Source organism: Lepisosteus platostomus, chromosome 14 (genome assembly GCF_059453375.1).
Source record: "Lepisosteus platostomus isolate fLepPlt1 chromosome 14, fLepPlt1.hap1, whole genome shotgun sequence".
Taxonomy (NCBI): Eukaryota; Metazoa; Chordata; class Actinopteri; order Semionotiformes; family Lepisosteidae; genus Lepisosteus; species Lepisosteus platostomus.
This window is the reverse complement of record NC_142624.1, coordinates 17,177,533-17,192,319: the sequence shown is the minus strand read 5'-3', so window position 1 is coordinate 17,192,319 and position 14,787 is coordinate 17,177,533. Positions and strand designations below refer to the sequence as shown.

Here is a 14,787-nt window from a genome sequence, read left to right as displayed (position 1 = left end):
TCAACTTCTGTAGATAATATCAACAGATATAATAATTAACTCACATCTGATAACCTGACTCTTTATTGGACCCAAAGACAGAGATCACAGGTGGAATTCATCCATTTCCATCAGCTGCATCACATTTAAATTACCTTTTAAAACACGTTCTTTCATAATATGTATAGAAAGAAAGTATTAAAAGTACTAATGACTATGATCATAATAAGTATTTAAATTTTGTTTATTGCAATATTTAAGCAAGCCATCAGTTAACATAATTAACAGGTACCCTAAAACAGATTTATAGTTATTAAATCGGTTAAAGTTGGTTTTGCAGAAATCTGTCTTAATAAAAGAACATTCCAGTTCAAGTTTGTAATTATACTCTAAGAATGTTCTAAATGTCTGTGTTACTATCCAGTTACTAAAAAAGGCAATTATCACTGATCATATACATTTGACTAGTTGTCTCAGAAGTGGAGTGTAAGCACTGTCCCTTTAACCCTTAGATACTGTACTGGCATTTAATGATTTTCAAAACACAAAAAGGGCAATTTATAACACTACAGACTCTTCACAATAATATTCCCATGTTTTAATGGTTATAACTACTCCATTGTTATAGTTTCCCTAAAAAAAAGAGGTGCAAATATATTGACAATCTTTACCTTTCACATGTTCCTGGAATTAGCTTAAAACCTGTAGCAGTATTTCAAAGTAAACTATACAACTAGTAATGCCAATATGCAAAAATATCCTGTTCATATTATATATTTAATCCATTATTACCACATTACATGTAATCAGCAGGTTGATCAAAACTCAATCTTTAAATTCTAATTCACAACAATTTAAACAGTACTCTTCACAAAGTACAGGATATAGATGGCAGATAAGTTATCTTGAGGTTTATATGATTTAGAGACTAACATGTACAACACTGTTGGACTGAAGGGAAAAAAGGTACAGCCAAGCCGTCCAGTGAAGAAAAGTGGGCTTGGGCCATACGTGGAGGGGTCTGGCAGTATTCTCAGAAGCCTGTCTCTATACTGAGGGTTCTGCGAGTCACGTGCTCGATCTCCCCAGTAACATACTCATCGAAACTTGTCTGGTACTTAGCCAACATCTTCAGCATCAAACGCAAGTTCAACCACCACTGCTCCTTGGGCATGCGGTGTCTAAAAGGAACAAAAAAGTCAAAGTTCTTCTGAAATAAGTTTCAACACAGACAAGAAATTAGTTTTGTATTAAAATGGCAACTTGTCAAAAAAAGCTGGTGTTCTTTAGGATAAAGTCCTATACAGTTGTTCAAGTTGTATATTATTTATAATTTTAGTTTTTTTATTAAGGTTACATATTCACCTAATTTGAAATTGCCGACTCGGTTTTCCATGTCTTGGTTCATGGTTACAAACACCGCAGCCACACACAGAAGACAATGAGGGAAATGCAGGCAACCTCAAATGCCCAACTGCAACTTAGAGCAACTTTTTGAACATTGAAAAGGCTGTGCAGCTTTGTAAAACACGTTCAGCACCCATTAGACAGGCATGTTGTTCACCAAAAGTGTGTGAGACACCGCAGGGATCGCTGTGCCTCTAGGAGTCAACAGAGCTCCAAACCCTGTCCTTAGCCATGCAGTCAATTATGTACTGTGTCTTGAGGAATTCTGGTTACACTTAGCTAGTAACATGATCCAAGCACGAAAAGGTGATGTCTGAATCACAGATTTGAACCTGCTCTTGGTTGTGTGCCATTACCAGTTTAGCAATATGGCTAATATTAAAGCTATTTTGACTATAAGATTGAGAGAAAAAAGTAGAAACCAACTTGCTGTAAGAAAAAACACTCTGAAAGTATGTGAACTAACAGGCAGACTGTACTTACTCAAAGTCAGTGTGAGCCTTCAGCTCTGTGACGGGACGGAAAGACAGGACTTTTCTCATCATTCCAATCACACAGGCTGTGTCTGGAGCATTGGCAAATACACGGCCTGGGAATATATGCAAATAATAATAAGCTATTCTGATAATATATGTAAGTTGTAATTGTTAGTGCCAGACCTGCAAACAGTAGGGGAGGTGCTTCATACCTTGTCTGTAGGTTTCCTTAAGTTTATCAGTAATCCAAAGTACTGCCTTCACTCCCAGTTTGGTGCCATAATTCCTGTCAAAGGGTGTGGGGGATCCTCCCTGAAAAGTGAAATAAACAGATTAATGACTTTAAAAGTATGCAGCTTAGCCATTACCAGGTGGATATGTGACAATGCATATATACTCAATAAGCAGGTGTGAGCCTGGTCAGTACCTGGATGGGAGACCTCCTGGGAAAAACTAAGGTTGCTGCTGGAAGAGGTGTTAGTGGGGCCAGCAGGGGGTGCTCACCCTGTGGTCCATGTGGGTCCTAATGCCCCAGTATAGTGATGGGGACACTATACTGTAAACAGGCGCCGTCCTTCGGATGAGACGTAAAACCGAGGTCCTGACTCTCTGTGGTCATTAAAAAAAATCCCAGGGCGCTTCTCGAAAAGAGTAGGGGTGTAACCCCGGTGTCCTGGCCAAATTTCCAATTGGCCCTTACCAATCATGGCCTCCTAATAATCCCCTTCTATGAATTGGCTACATTACTCTGCTCTCCTCCCCACTGATAGCTGATGTGTGGTGAGCGTTCTGGCGCACTATGGCTGCCGTCGCATCATCCAGGTGGATGCTGCACATTGGTGGTGGTGGAGGGGAGTCCCCATTACCTGTAAAGCGCTTTGAGTGGAGTGTCCAGAAAAGCGCTATATAAGTGTAAGCAATTATTATTATTATTATTAATCAATGCATAGTTGCAATAAATGCATTTCTTCCTACAATAAACATGTTATTAATGTGTGTTGTTCTACTGTAAACACTATCAGTTTAAAGCACATTAAAAGGGATTACTTGGAAAACATTACCATAGACAAATCCCCATAATGAGCTAGTTACGATGTCAGATTTGTGAAAGTATTTGCTGTTTGACCAGGAAAGACATTTGTTCCACTATGGCTGCAAATATAGTGTAAAATGTATCCACAGCTGTACATTTCCTGTCATACGTGATACGTGATCATACTATAACAAAAATCACAATGTCATCCTATGCAGCATTCCTACCTGCTGCAGGTGGCCCAGAACATTCATCCTGCAGTCGAAAATGCCCTTTCCCTCAGCAGAATACAGGTTGTGTATGAACTCAGTGGTGTAGAATTTATGGCATTTCTCATTCCTAATAGAGGAGTAAAGGAGGTCCAGCATATTAGCAGAAATCAGTACACAGAGACACTTTTGTCCAATTTTAATACAGAAGGTTCTTAAAAATATCTAGAAGTTCTACTAACAATATAGTATGGACTGCATCAGCACAAAACATAGAATCTAAGCTAGGTTGTTCATAAAATGATGAACAAATTAGTTAGAAAAACTACAAACTGTACTAAATATAGTACAGCAAAAAATAGCCAGCAGCCATATCACCCTGCAACTCACAACTGGCAGCCCACTGAAGCTAAGCAGGTGTGAGCCTGGTCAGTACCTGGATGGGAGACCTCCTGGGAAAAACTAAGGTTGCTGCTGGAAGAGGTGTTAGTGGGGCCAGCAGGGGACACTCACCCTGCGGTCTATGTGGGTCCTAATGCCCCAGTATAGTGACGGGGACACTATACTATAAACAGGTGCTGTCCTTCGGATGAGACGTAAAACCGAGGTCCTGACTCTCTGTGGTCATTAAAAATCCCAGGGCGTTTCTTGAAAAGAGTAGTGGTAGAGGAGTTTCCATGTCCTCATCCTTATAGCCAGGCTATCTTTCCATCAGTCAAGCATGTTAAAGTACTCATGCACTAAATCAATTTTCCTCAATTCCTCAAATTCTGATCTGTTAGGTGACTCATTAGTGTAGAGTGGATATATAAGACTATATACCCTTAACTATACCTGTTCCCAGAAGGACCATCACCTATGGGACATTACCCCTTCTCGAGAATAAAGCATGGCTGAGTACAGTAGGTCCACACTGCAAAATGACTGTACAAATTAACCCATACTCCAGCCTTATGCCAACATACCAGTACAAATAAAAATGGAAAATCTTATAAATATGTCAGTGGACGTTAAATCCATAGTATCTACCATATTATTGCTTGCTATTGTATTTATTGCTAATAATACCCTTTGAAAATGCTTTGCCAAAAATGTCCAGGCCTTAACAGTGGCTGCTGGAAAGGGGAAGCACAGGGTAAAGTAAACAGAACAATTCTGCAAAATATTGACTTATACCGCTTGATTTTCATGTTTCCTCCATTTGCTTCTCTGAAGTGAAATTTTAAAATTCAAAATTATTTATATGCTTATAAGAGTTTAAATACCGCACTGGCACCACAAGGGTTCCAATGATGAGTGACTTTGGCACCTCTCTTTTCTATAACCTGAACAGGTTACACAGACTGCAAAAACATAAGATGTGGTACAGATAATATTAAATCTAAACATTTTAAAACCAATTACACATTGATTTACTTACCTCAAAACAAGACCTCTCTGAATATCATTTTTCATCTTCTCTGTGAGATGCTCCACATTTATCTGTAAAGATACAGGATTTTCTAAAGGATTGTAAAGCAGTTTCTGAATAGCACACATCATTGCCAGGTTTCAAGTTCAATAAAATAAAAGGTGTTATATACATTAAGAGTCACTACAATACAAACGTTCAAAATATTCTCCTGTGGCTAATAGATTCACTGAAATTCACAAAACATTACATTAAAAAGAAATTGCCATGTGTAATCATCACATTCAATGATGATAACTAAGAAAGAAAATGAAGAACAGTAACATATCTTATCAAAAGATTAAGTCACTGGTTCCCAACCTTGGTCCTGGATTAATTACAGGTGCTAACTAAAGCACTGAAATTGATCCGCTTGCTCATTTAGACCTCTTGTTTCCTCTTATTTACTTTCTTGTTACTCTATATCCATCAAAAATACCTTAAAAATACTGTTTCAACAGCATACTGAAAGTTATGCAATCTCTCTTGCAAAAACCAAAAGAGATGATGGACAATCCAACAGAACTAGGGTTTGGAACCACAGTAATTGGGATTTTTCCTTTAACCTACAGGGAAAACGTGTATAGCTGTTTGAGTAGAAGCAGAACTCACCTCAAGGTCATGAATGTTGAAAGGCTCTTCAAAAATATAAGATGCATCTGCTCCCACAGCAATGCCCGTGGTGGTAGCCAAGTAGCCACAGAAGCCACCCATGGTCTCTACAATGAACACACGCCTCTTGGTACCGGAGGCTGACTGCTTGATCTTGTCACAGCTCTGGAGGAGAGAGGGGCACGGTGTCAGGAAAAAGTGATGTAAGGAACTGATAAGCAAGTAGCTCACAACCTTTCAACCTTTCAAGCAACACCAATACAGAAAATACAACAGCCGTTCACAAACTAGCTCATAATGGCAAAGCTTAAGTAATATGCTCAAGCAGTGAAAAACATCAACCATAAATAAATGAGACATCAAACTTAAGATGCTGAATTAATTAAGTGTGAAGAAGATAAGAGAGCCGCCTGGGAAGTGAGATAATAATATAATTTCTTGTTTTTCTTGTTTTTGTAGTTTTTTGCAAACTATGCAGTCTAGTGGCTTGACGTAGGCTTTGTGCTCAAATGTATATAAAGATGCTGCCTGTCCTTGGTCGGTAAGATAAGGGGCATGTATTTGGTAAGTTGGCTGTACGCCCAGAACATGAAAAGAACTAACTGTTGTCTAGTCTGCAACTTAGATATAAATTGGCATGTTTGTTGTCTTATCATTTGTTTAGAATGTGTCATAGTAACTCTTTTTGTTTTAAGGTATAAAAGACCATCTTCAGCTACTTATTTTTTAAGTCTGGTGGTTGCAAGCGGGAGTTCCATATGCATATGAATAAAGAGACTTCTGCTTCACAGACACCTGAACTTGTGGAAGTGGAAGGTTCACAGTGTGAAGACCAACAGATATCAGGGAAGGTAGTTTAACCATCTCATTAATGTGTGACAAATGCCCCAGTATAGCCATTGGTTCAACTTTGCCATTTACATTATGATCTAGACAAAGAGTATTTCAAATGAAAATTAATTCCATATTCCTATGTTCAGTTGAACTGATTTACTATGAACTATTAAAAATGTACCAAATGCTACTGCTTCCAATACTCATTACTTGTCTATATAATGTCTCTCAGTATATAATGGGGCTGTCTTGGTTTTCTTACAGATGAGAAAGTGAATAGCTTAGCCATCTTAATCAGTTCAGAAACTGCCCAGTCAAGAGTCTGGTGCTGAATAAAGGTGGTGCCCCTCTCACCTCCATTGCTGCATTGACAGCAGTGTCGGCGCCCAGGCTGAAGTCTGTACCAGGCACATTGTTGCTGATGGTGGCCGGAATGACGCACATCACAATACAGAGCTCATCGTAACGCCCTCGTGCCTCAGCCAACTGCAAAACCCCTTCGTAGGCCTGCAGGATTTAAAATAAATACACAACACTTCCAGAAACAGAAGCACTTTTTGTGGCATTGTATCACAATTCTAATATTGCCTTATAGGATTATTTATACAAATAAAGTGGGTTCTGAGTTCTTATTTGATCTCTCCTTAAACTAAATCCTGTTCACCACTTGCTCTTAAATATGACCTTCATCACAGCAGGTTTACACTGTATTTGCACAAAGTATAACCACACATACAAAACCAAGCATCTTTTGCAGAGCCAGTAAATTGTCTGGTTCTCTTTTATGTTGATTGTTAGTTGTTGGGTTTCATAAGTCCCAAAACAAAATTACATCCTTGTGTGGATCTGAATTAGTTAGGACTAAAATAAAATACAATAGTCAATAGGCATTGTAAATGCAGTTAGAACACTAATTTGAATTAATCTAATTAGATATCAGCTGGCACAATAAAAGATTTCATCAAGAGACCTGAGACACTCCATTCACAAATTATATAGACTTTGAAGGCAATCAAAATGAGCACTCTTCAAGTGCTCTTCAAGAATTTTTGCTTTTTTCTCAGAATTCCCAAGATAACAGCTCCACATACATAAGCTAACCACTTTCCATTTTTGATCCGTGTATATTAAATCCATCCAAATACAACCCTGTAATTGTATTTTATTTACCTCAAATCCTCCTACCACCAGCAATGCCTGGATGTTGTATTTACTAATACTTTCCACTATCTTTTCCATGCAGGAAGAAGGAAGAGTTCTGCAAAAATCAGAAAAATATTTCAGATTATCCTTCTTTACTTTCTGCTTTAATTGCACAGACTGCATTGAATGAGGAGGGATTTTTTTCCTACCACATCACTTTAGATCTCAGTTCACTTTTCTCAACTAAAGAAATGGAGTTTTTAATGAAAGTTCGGGAGGAATGAAGGCAGCCGAGCTCATTCGACAAAGCTGCTGCAATTCCCACTAATTCTGACGTAAGCAACCGGTCTCCATATATACCAAACGTCACCCTCTCTTCTTCCTCGTTCCTTTTTCTGCATTCCTCCTCCACCCCCTCTCCACCTTTGCAGCTGCCCAATTGGTTGCATGGGGGTCCAATGGCCGGGAGGTTGGCCCTCAGCCAAGCAGGTTAAGCCAAGTCTTCACATCCCAATAAACGATTCTAATTTCTCCCAACCTTTGGGCTGCTGTCACTCCCTGTGAACCTGGCTTCTTAAAAGTAGTGGTGCTTTGTGTCGTTGATGCTACAGAACAGACGGTGCTAAATCTGTTACTCTCCCTAAAGGAAATTCACCCACCAAGAGCACACTGCAAAATCTTACCGTTTCGTTCCCAGCAAAGAGCCTCCCTGACCAGTCCAGCCGGCTACATCGTGCCAGTTGACTTCTGTCACCTGACCACAAACAACAAAAATGTTTAAACTTAAGACAGCCAACATATTCTCTGGTCAAAGTGTGATACCTACATTGACAACAGGTCAAGAGGCATATTTTTGGGCACACTACAAAGGCAAACACTCTGTAACTCTGTAAAGACTGTAACATAAGAAAGTCTGATTACTTGAAGTTTGAAGAACTTAATTCAGATCTGGAATTTCAAAGAAACCGTGATGCATGGGGAACCGTGCATTTTAAGCAGCTAAGAGAAAGAATTGACGGAGACCAACACATTTTCTCTATATTCAGCCACATCACAAAAAGTGATCTGCTAGGAGACAAATTAAGTTTATTTTACAATATATTAACCAAGCTCCTGGATATCAGTACCAGTTCAGGAAATGGTGGGGAAGAGTGGATTACAGTCAGATCAGCTGTGGAGGGCTATTTAAAGGGTTATAGACAGGAGACAGACAGGAGGAGGCCTTACTGCTCCATTGGCCAGCCCTTCGAAGCCGTCATTGACCGTGTAGATCTTGTGTCCTTGAGCCAGCCCCACTCGGACTGCTGACCTCACTGCTGCATTCATCCCAGCAGCTGGGGCTCCCACGTTCAGGATGGCCATGGTGAAGTTACTCTGAGGAGGCCAAAAAAGCCACAGGGTCTCACTTTAAAAACGTCAGAAAAGCATATCGCACCACATCATCACAGACAACTTTCTGATTAAAAACTGAAATCAGATCTTAAAAGCTGAAGTTCACTGACAATTATTACACCAAATGTGTTCATAGAATAAACATAATACAAAACACGAGAATGAAAAATAACTGCCTTAATTGGGAAGTGTACAAGATAATACAAAACATTCGGCAATGCTGAAGCTTTTAAACAAAATGTTTTTCATACCTTGGACTGTGCAGGTTTTTGATGTGCCAGTAGCTTGTAGGTGTTCCAGTTATTCTCAAAACTCCTATGACATTAACAAGAGTTATTAATTCATATAATAAGGCTTAGCAAAAGCTAAGTACTCAGTCCTAGTTCTGTATTTTCTTATATTTAGGATTAGGGTTGGAATACTTCAGTACAATCAGAGGTACAGTGTAGTAATACCAGTAATGATGCTTTAGTATTATATTAAAAGAAAAGACTTAAAACGTTACATTTCTAGGTACCTTATAGAAGTACTTTATTGAAATCTAAAAATCATCTTAATAACATCGTTACTTTAAAAATGCTGTAGGTTTTCTTTTCAATTTGGAAACCTATTTAAAATCACCACTTGTTAAAGGGCTCAGATCATTGCTTCAACCTGCAAACCAGCACAGGGAGAATGATGTCCCGAGTACACTCTTCCAGCAGCCTCACTGTTGAGCCCCTTGCCCCCTGACGCACTGGCAGCTTCACTGTGGCCGCACCAGCCAGAGGAGTGGCATATCTTTCAGAGACACTTCTGCAACTCCAGCAAGTCACAGGACCAACTGCTGCACAGCAGCAAACTTGATATCCAGTAACTTAGTGCTGGCTTACACATGACAGCCAAGAGTCGCATGTCCATCCTTGTCCACTTTAGGTAGAAAAAAAGATTAAAGCTAAAAGGAAGAGGAATCTATAATGCTGACAATGTAGAAAATGAACAAATTTCACTGCGCTTGAGCATGGCAGTTTTACTAACTCCACATCCTCAACAGGCACGGGTTTCTGTTTCAACAGGTTTACTTTGGAAAAGCAGTTTATTGCATGTGCTCTGCATCTTACTTCTCACAGTGCAGTTCACTTCACACCCACACCCATAGCTCAGTTGTCTTTCTTGGTCCAGGATTTCCAGACTTTTACTGGAATTTTATACAGCAGGGACTCAACATCTGTGAATTTAACATTCGCAAATTTGCTTATTTAGGATTCAATCCAGAGAATGGAGTTTTGGATAGAAGAAAAGAAGAGCATTTGTTTTAGCTGATTAATGCATTTTTAACTTAAAGCCAATGCATTAGTACTTAATTAATTATATAAAGAAGGATTACTTATGTATTTTAATCATACATACTATATACCGTAGAACATTATGCAACTGTATACGGGTGGACTTGATTATGTGCAAATTTGACTTTGCAACAGTTCTCTGCATTGAATGCTCGCAAATGTCGAGACCCCACTGTATTAACAAATACTAATAAAAGAAGAAATAACCTGTAAATTACTTGTAGCAACTAATAAAGAACAGAAATGCAGGTAATGGATAGGGCAGCTCAAACTGCTCTTCTTAGTCAATTAAGACAATCAGGAATTTCAGAACTATTACTCACTTCCCACGCAGCTGGATGGTCTCCTCAAACCTCTGTTCATTCATTGCTTTTTGCACCTCCTTGGTCTTGAAATAAAATAAATTTAGTGAATACATAATCAACAATATTCAATCTGTCCATCTTCATTTCCCTGTAATAATTTACATTTTGATTAACTATGTAAACGGCTCAAATTACTATGAGTTATTTGTCTCATCTAATATTTAAAGTGGCTGGCCCAATCACTGGCATCAATATATACACTGTAAAAGGATGATTGAGTTTATAAAAAAATACAGGACAGGATGGCCATTCAGAGTTTTGGGAACATCACAGAAAGCAAAAAAAATGGGAAAAATAAAGATTGCAGTACAGTATAAATATATTTAGGGGGTGTTTTGTTTCTTAAGCTCCATTCATGTTTAAGAGATGGCTGAAGTCTTGTATGTTGTCTAAAAAAATGGTAATTATGCTTTAATGCATTACTTTGAGAAACACTGTTGAGGCTTGTGTGCCTTGATGACTGCAGGGTAAGTTGTCCAGGGGTAAGACGTACCATCTGCACACATTCCATGAGCGGTAGTCGCATAGCCATGTTGCCGGAAAGACCGATGACACATGCAGGGGTCTCTGGGGTGGCTTCCAGCAGGGCCACAACAGCCTCCACTCCCATCTTACTGCTCTGTGGAGAAAATGAGCACAGGCCTCACGCACAGCTTACTGCTCCACACAGAAGAGCACTGAGCACAGGACTCACGCACAGCTTACTGCTCCACACAGCAGAGCACTGAGCACAGGACTCACGCACAGCTTACTGCTCCACACAGCAGAGCACTGAACACAGGACTCACGCACAGCTTACTGCTCCACACAGCAGAGCACTGAGCACAGGACTCACGCACAGCTTACTGCTCCACACAGCAGAGCACTGAGCACAGGACTCACGCACAGCTTACTGCTCCACACAGCAGAGCACTGAGCACAGGACTCACGCACAGCTTACTGCTCCACACAGCAGAGCACTGAACACAAGACTCCCGTACAGCTTACTGCTCCATATGATACAGCACTGAGCACAGGACTCACGCACAGCTTACTGCTCCACACAGCAGAGCACTGAGCACAGGACTCACGCACAGCTTACTGCTCCACACAGCAGAGCACTGAGCACAGGACTCACGCACAGCTTACTGCTCCACACAGCAGAGCACTGAGCACAGGACTCACGCACAGCTTACTGCTCCACACAGCAGAGCACTGAACACAAGACTCCCGTACAGCTTACTGCTCCATATGATACAGCACTGAGCACAGGACTCACGCACAGCTTACTGCTCCACACAGCAGAGCACTGAGCACAGGACTCACGCACAGCTTACTGCTCCACACAGCAGAGCACTGAACACAAGACTCCCGTACAGCTTACTGCTCCATATGATACAGCACTGAGCACAGGACTCACGCACAGCTTACTGCTCCATACAGCAGAGCACTGAACACAGGACTCACGTAGAGCTTACTGCTCCATATGATACAGCACTGAGCACAGGACTCACGCACAGCTTACTGCTCCACACAGCAGAGCACTGAGCACAGGACTCACGCACAGCTTACTGCTCCACACAGCAGAGCACTGAGCACAGGACTCACGCACAGCTAACTGCTCCACACAGCAGAGCACTGAGCATAGGACTCACGTACAGCTTACTGCTCCATATGATACAGCACTGAGCACAGGACTCACGCACAGCTTACTGCTCCATATGATAGAGCACTGAGCACAGGACTCACGTACAGCTTACTGCTCCATATGATACAGCACTGAGCACAGGACTCACGCACAGCTTACTGCTCCATATGATACAGCACTGAGCACAGGACTCACGCACAGCTTACTGCTCCACACAGCAGAGCACTGAGCACAGGACTCACGCACAGCTTACTGCTCCACACAGCAGAGCACTGAACACAAGACTCCCGTACAGCTTACTGCTCCACACAGCAGAGCACTGAACACAAGACTCCTGTACAGCTTACTGCTCCATATGATACAGCAGTGAGCACAGGACTCACGCACAGCTTACTGCTCCACACAGCAGAGCACTGAGCACAGGACTCATGCACAGCTTACTGCTCCACACAGCAGAGCACTGAGCATAGGACTCACGTACAGCTTACTGCTCCATATGATACAGCACTGAGCACAGGACTCACGCACAGCTTACTGCTCCACACAGCAGAGCACTGAGCACAGGACTCACGCCCAGCTTACTGCTCCACACAGCAGAGCACTGAACACAAGACTCCCGTACAGCTTACTGCTCCACACAGCAGAGCACTGAACACAAGACTTCCGTACAGCGTACTGCTCCATATGATACAGCACTGAGCACAGGACTCACGCACAGCTTACTGCTCCACACAGCAGAGCACTGAGCACAGGACTCACGCACAGCTAACTGCTCCACACAGCAGAGCACTGAGCATAGGACTCACGTACAGCTTACTGCTCCATATGATAGAGCACTGAGCACAGGACTCACGTACAGCTTACTGCTCCACACAGCAGAGCACTGAGCACAGGACTCACGCACAGCTTACTGCTCCACACAGCAGAGCACTGAGCACAGGACTCACGCACAGCTAACTGCTCCACACAGCAGAGCACTGAGCATAGGACTCACGTACAGCTTACTGCTCCATATGATACAGCACTGAGCACAGGACTCACGCACAGCTTACTGCTCCATATGATAGAGCACTGAGCACAGGACTCACGTACAGCTTACTGCTCCACACAGCAGAGCACTGAGCACAGGACTCACGCACAGCTTACTGCTCCACACAGCAGAGCACTGAACACAAGACTCCCGTACAACTTACTGCTCCATATGATACAGCACTGAGCACAGGACTCCCGTACAGCTTACTGCTCCATGCAGCAGAGCACTGAGCACAGGACTCATGCACAGCTTACTGCTCCATACAGCAGAGCACTGAACACAGGACTCACGTAGAGCTTACTGCTCCATATAATACAGCACTGAGCACAGGACTCACGCACAGCTTACTGCTCCATACAGCAGAGCACTGAGCACAGGACTCACACACAGCTTACTGCTCCACACAGCAGAGCACTGAGCACAGGACTCATGCACAGCTTACTGCTCCACACAGCAGAGCACTGAACACAAGACTCCTGTACAGCTTACAGCTCCATATGATACAGCACTGAGCACAGGACTCCCGTACAGCTTACTGCTCCATGCAGCAGAGCACTGAGCACAGGGTTACTACTGCATACGACAGATCACTTTTTGAATTTCAAAGATGCAAACCTAACTAGGGACAATAAATGTAGTGAAAAAGGATATGAAAAGATCAGGTTTCTGACTTAATCTAAGCTTAGGGATTTTCACTGTAGAAATCTTCGCTTTAAACAACCACCTGAATAAAGCAATAATCTCAAAGGACATTTCTGTACAAGACAACATAAATTGGATCAGTTGTGAGGTGTGAAGGAAATAAGGGTTTTACAGTGGCATCCAGCACTCACCAGTACTCTGTCAAAGGCTGAGGGTGTGCCTCCTCGCTGCACATGTCCCAGGACTGTCACTCGTGTGTCATAGCCCAGTCTCTGTACCACCAGCTGCACAGAGAAACGTTTTCGCATCAGTTACTGGCCCCTCAAGACCCACCAAGGAGGCGACACAAGCGTTACGATAACTTCTTAGTATCACAGTACAATGGTGACATTTCCCCTCCTTCCCTCACTTCTCTTCAAATTTATTCAACCTGACTTTGTATGGGTGCTGGAACAATGTGAATATTCTAGTTGTCGTCATTACATACATGGTAGAAAGGTTTGTTTATTAAGGGTTTTTTTCCCTAGATATCTTGATTTCCATTAAGATTGATAATGCAAACATCCATTACCCACTATGACGCCACATGAGCTTTCATGGAGACAAATTTGTTAAATACCAAAAAGGTGGGTTATGTCAAGAAGTTTTGGAATCATTGGCTTAACAAGTTTGTATTGCAGAAAGGCAATTTAAATCACCAATAAACTGAATGTCTACAAAAAAGTGTGGAACTACATGTTATTATACATTATCCATTAGGATACAATAGCAATAATCTGTCACTGTGCTATTTTACCTTAAAACTACTGCAACACTTCAGCTCCATAAGAGGAGGCAATAATTTACTTAAAAAGCATAACGTTGCTGATCTCTACATCTCTCCCTATCAAATATAGTGTCACATGACGATACCATCCTAATTTTATAATTTCTTCTCCAACAAACTAAAACAGAAACTGCTTTGACAGCGTTTACTGTAATGTTAACACCCTTGATCTGCACCCTGCAGAGCTGAAACGATGTTCATTCAACAAATGTATCCACATTAAGAAATGTATTGTAACAGTATCAAGAGCCTCCTGGTACAGGACGTTCAAAGCCTCTTACACTCACATCCTTAACATAGTTGGAGGAGATAGGCTCCCCAGTCTTGGTAATGGCTCCCTCAGCGATGATCACAACGTTCAGTCTGGAGCCTTTACTCCGGCTCTGGAAACAGAAATGAAATGACCGAGTAAAACCAGTGTGCACGGATAACAT

General features: G+C 41.6%; 1 protein-coding gene across 1 annotated transcript in view; it reads right to left on the bottom strand.

The window, feature by feature from the left end:
• Window positions 1-47: 47 nt before the first annotated feature.
• The window catches only part of pfklb (phosphofructokinase, liver b), a 31,063-nt gene continuing 16,323 nt past the window's right edge, over window positions 48-14,787 (bottom strand). Inside the window, exons 8-22 of the mRNA XM_088607261.1 lie at window positions 14,641-14,736; window positions 13,719-13,811; window positions 10,719-10,844; window positions 10,184-10,248; window positions 8,787-8,850; window positions 8,371-8,517; window positions 7,827-7,897; window positions 7,171-7,258; window positions 6,355-6,507; window positions 5,167-5,331; window positions 4,525-4,586; window positions 3,123-3,234; window positions 2,075-2,174; window positions 1,870-1,975; window positions 48-1,160 (exon numbers count right to left, since the gene is read on the bottom strand). Coding sequence (XP_088463387.1) covers window positions 1,013-1,160; window positions 1,870-1,975; window positions 2,075-2,174; window positions 3,123-3,234; window positions 4,525-4,586; window positions 5,167-5,331; window positions 6,355-6,507; window positions 7,171-7,258; window positions 7,827-7,897; window positions 8,371-8,517; window positions 8,787-8,850; window positions 10,184-10,248; window positions 10,719-10,844; window positions 13,719-13,811; window positions 14,641-14,736 — 1,596 coding nt within the window. The 3' untranslated portion in view covers window positions 48-1,012. The remainder of the gene's footprint in view (window positions 1,161-1,869; window positions 1,976-2,074; window positions 2,175-3,122; window positions 3,235-4,524; window positions 4,587-5,166; window positions 5,332-6,354; window positions 6,508-7,170; window positions 7,259-7,826; window positions 7,898-8,370; window positions 8,518-8,786; window positions 8,851-10,183; window positions 10,249-10,718; window positions 10,845-13,718; window positions 13,812-14,640; window positions 14,737-14,787) is intronic.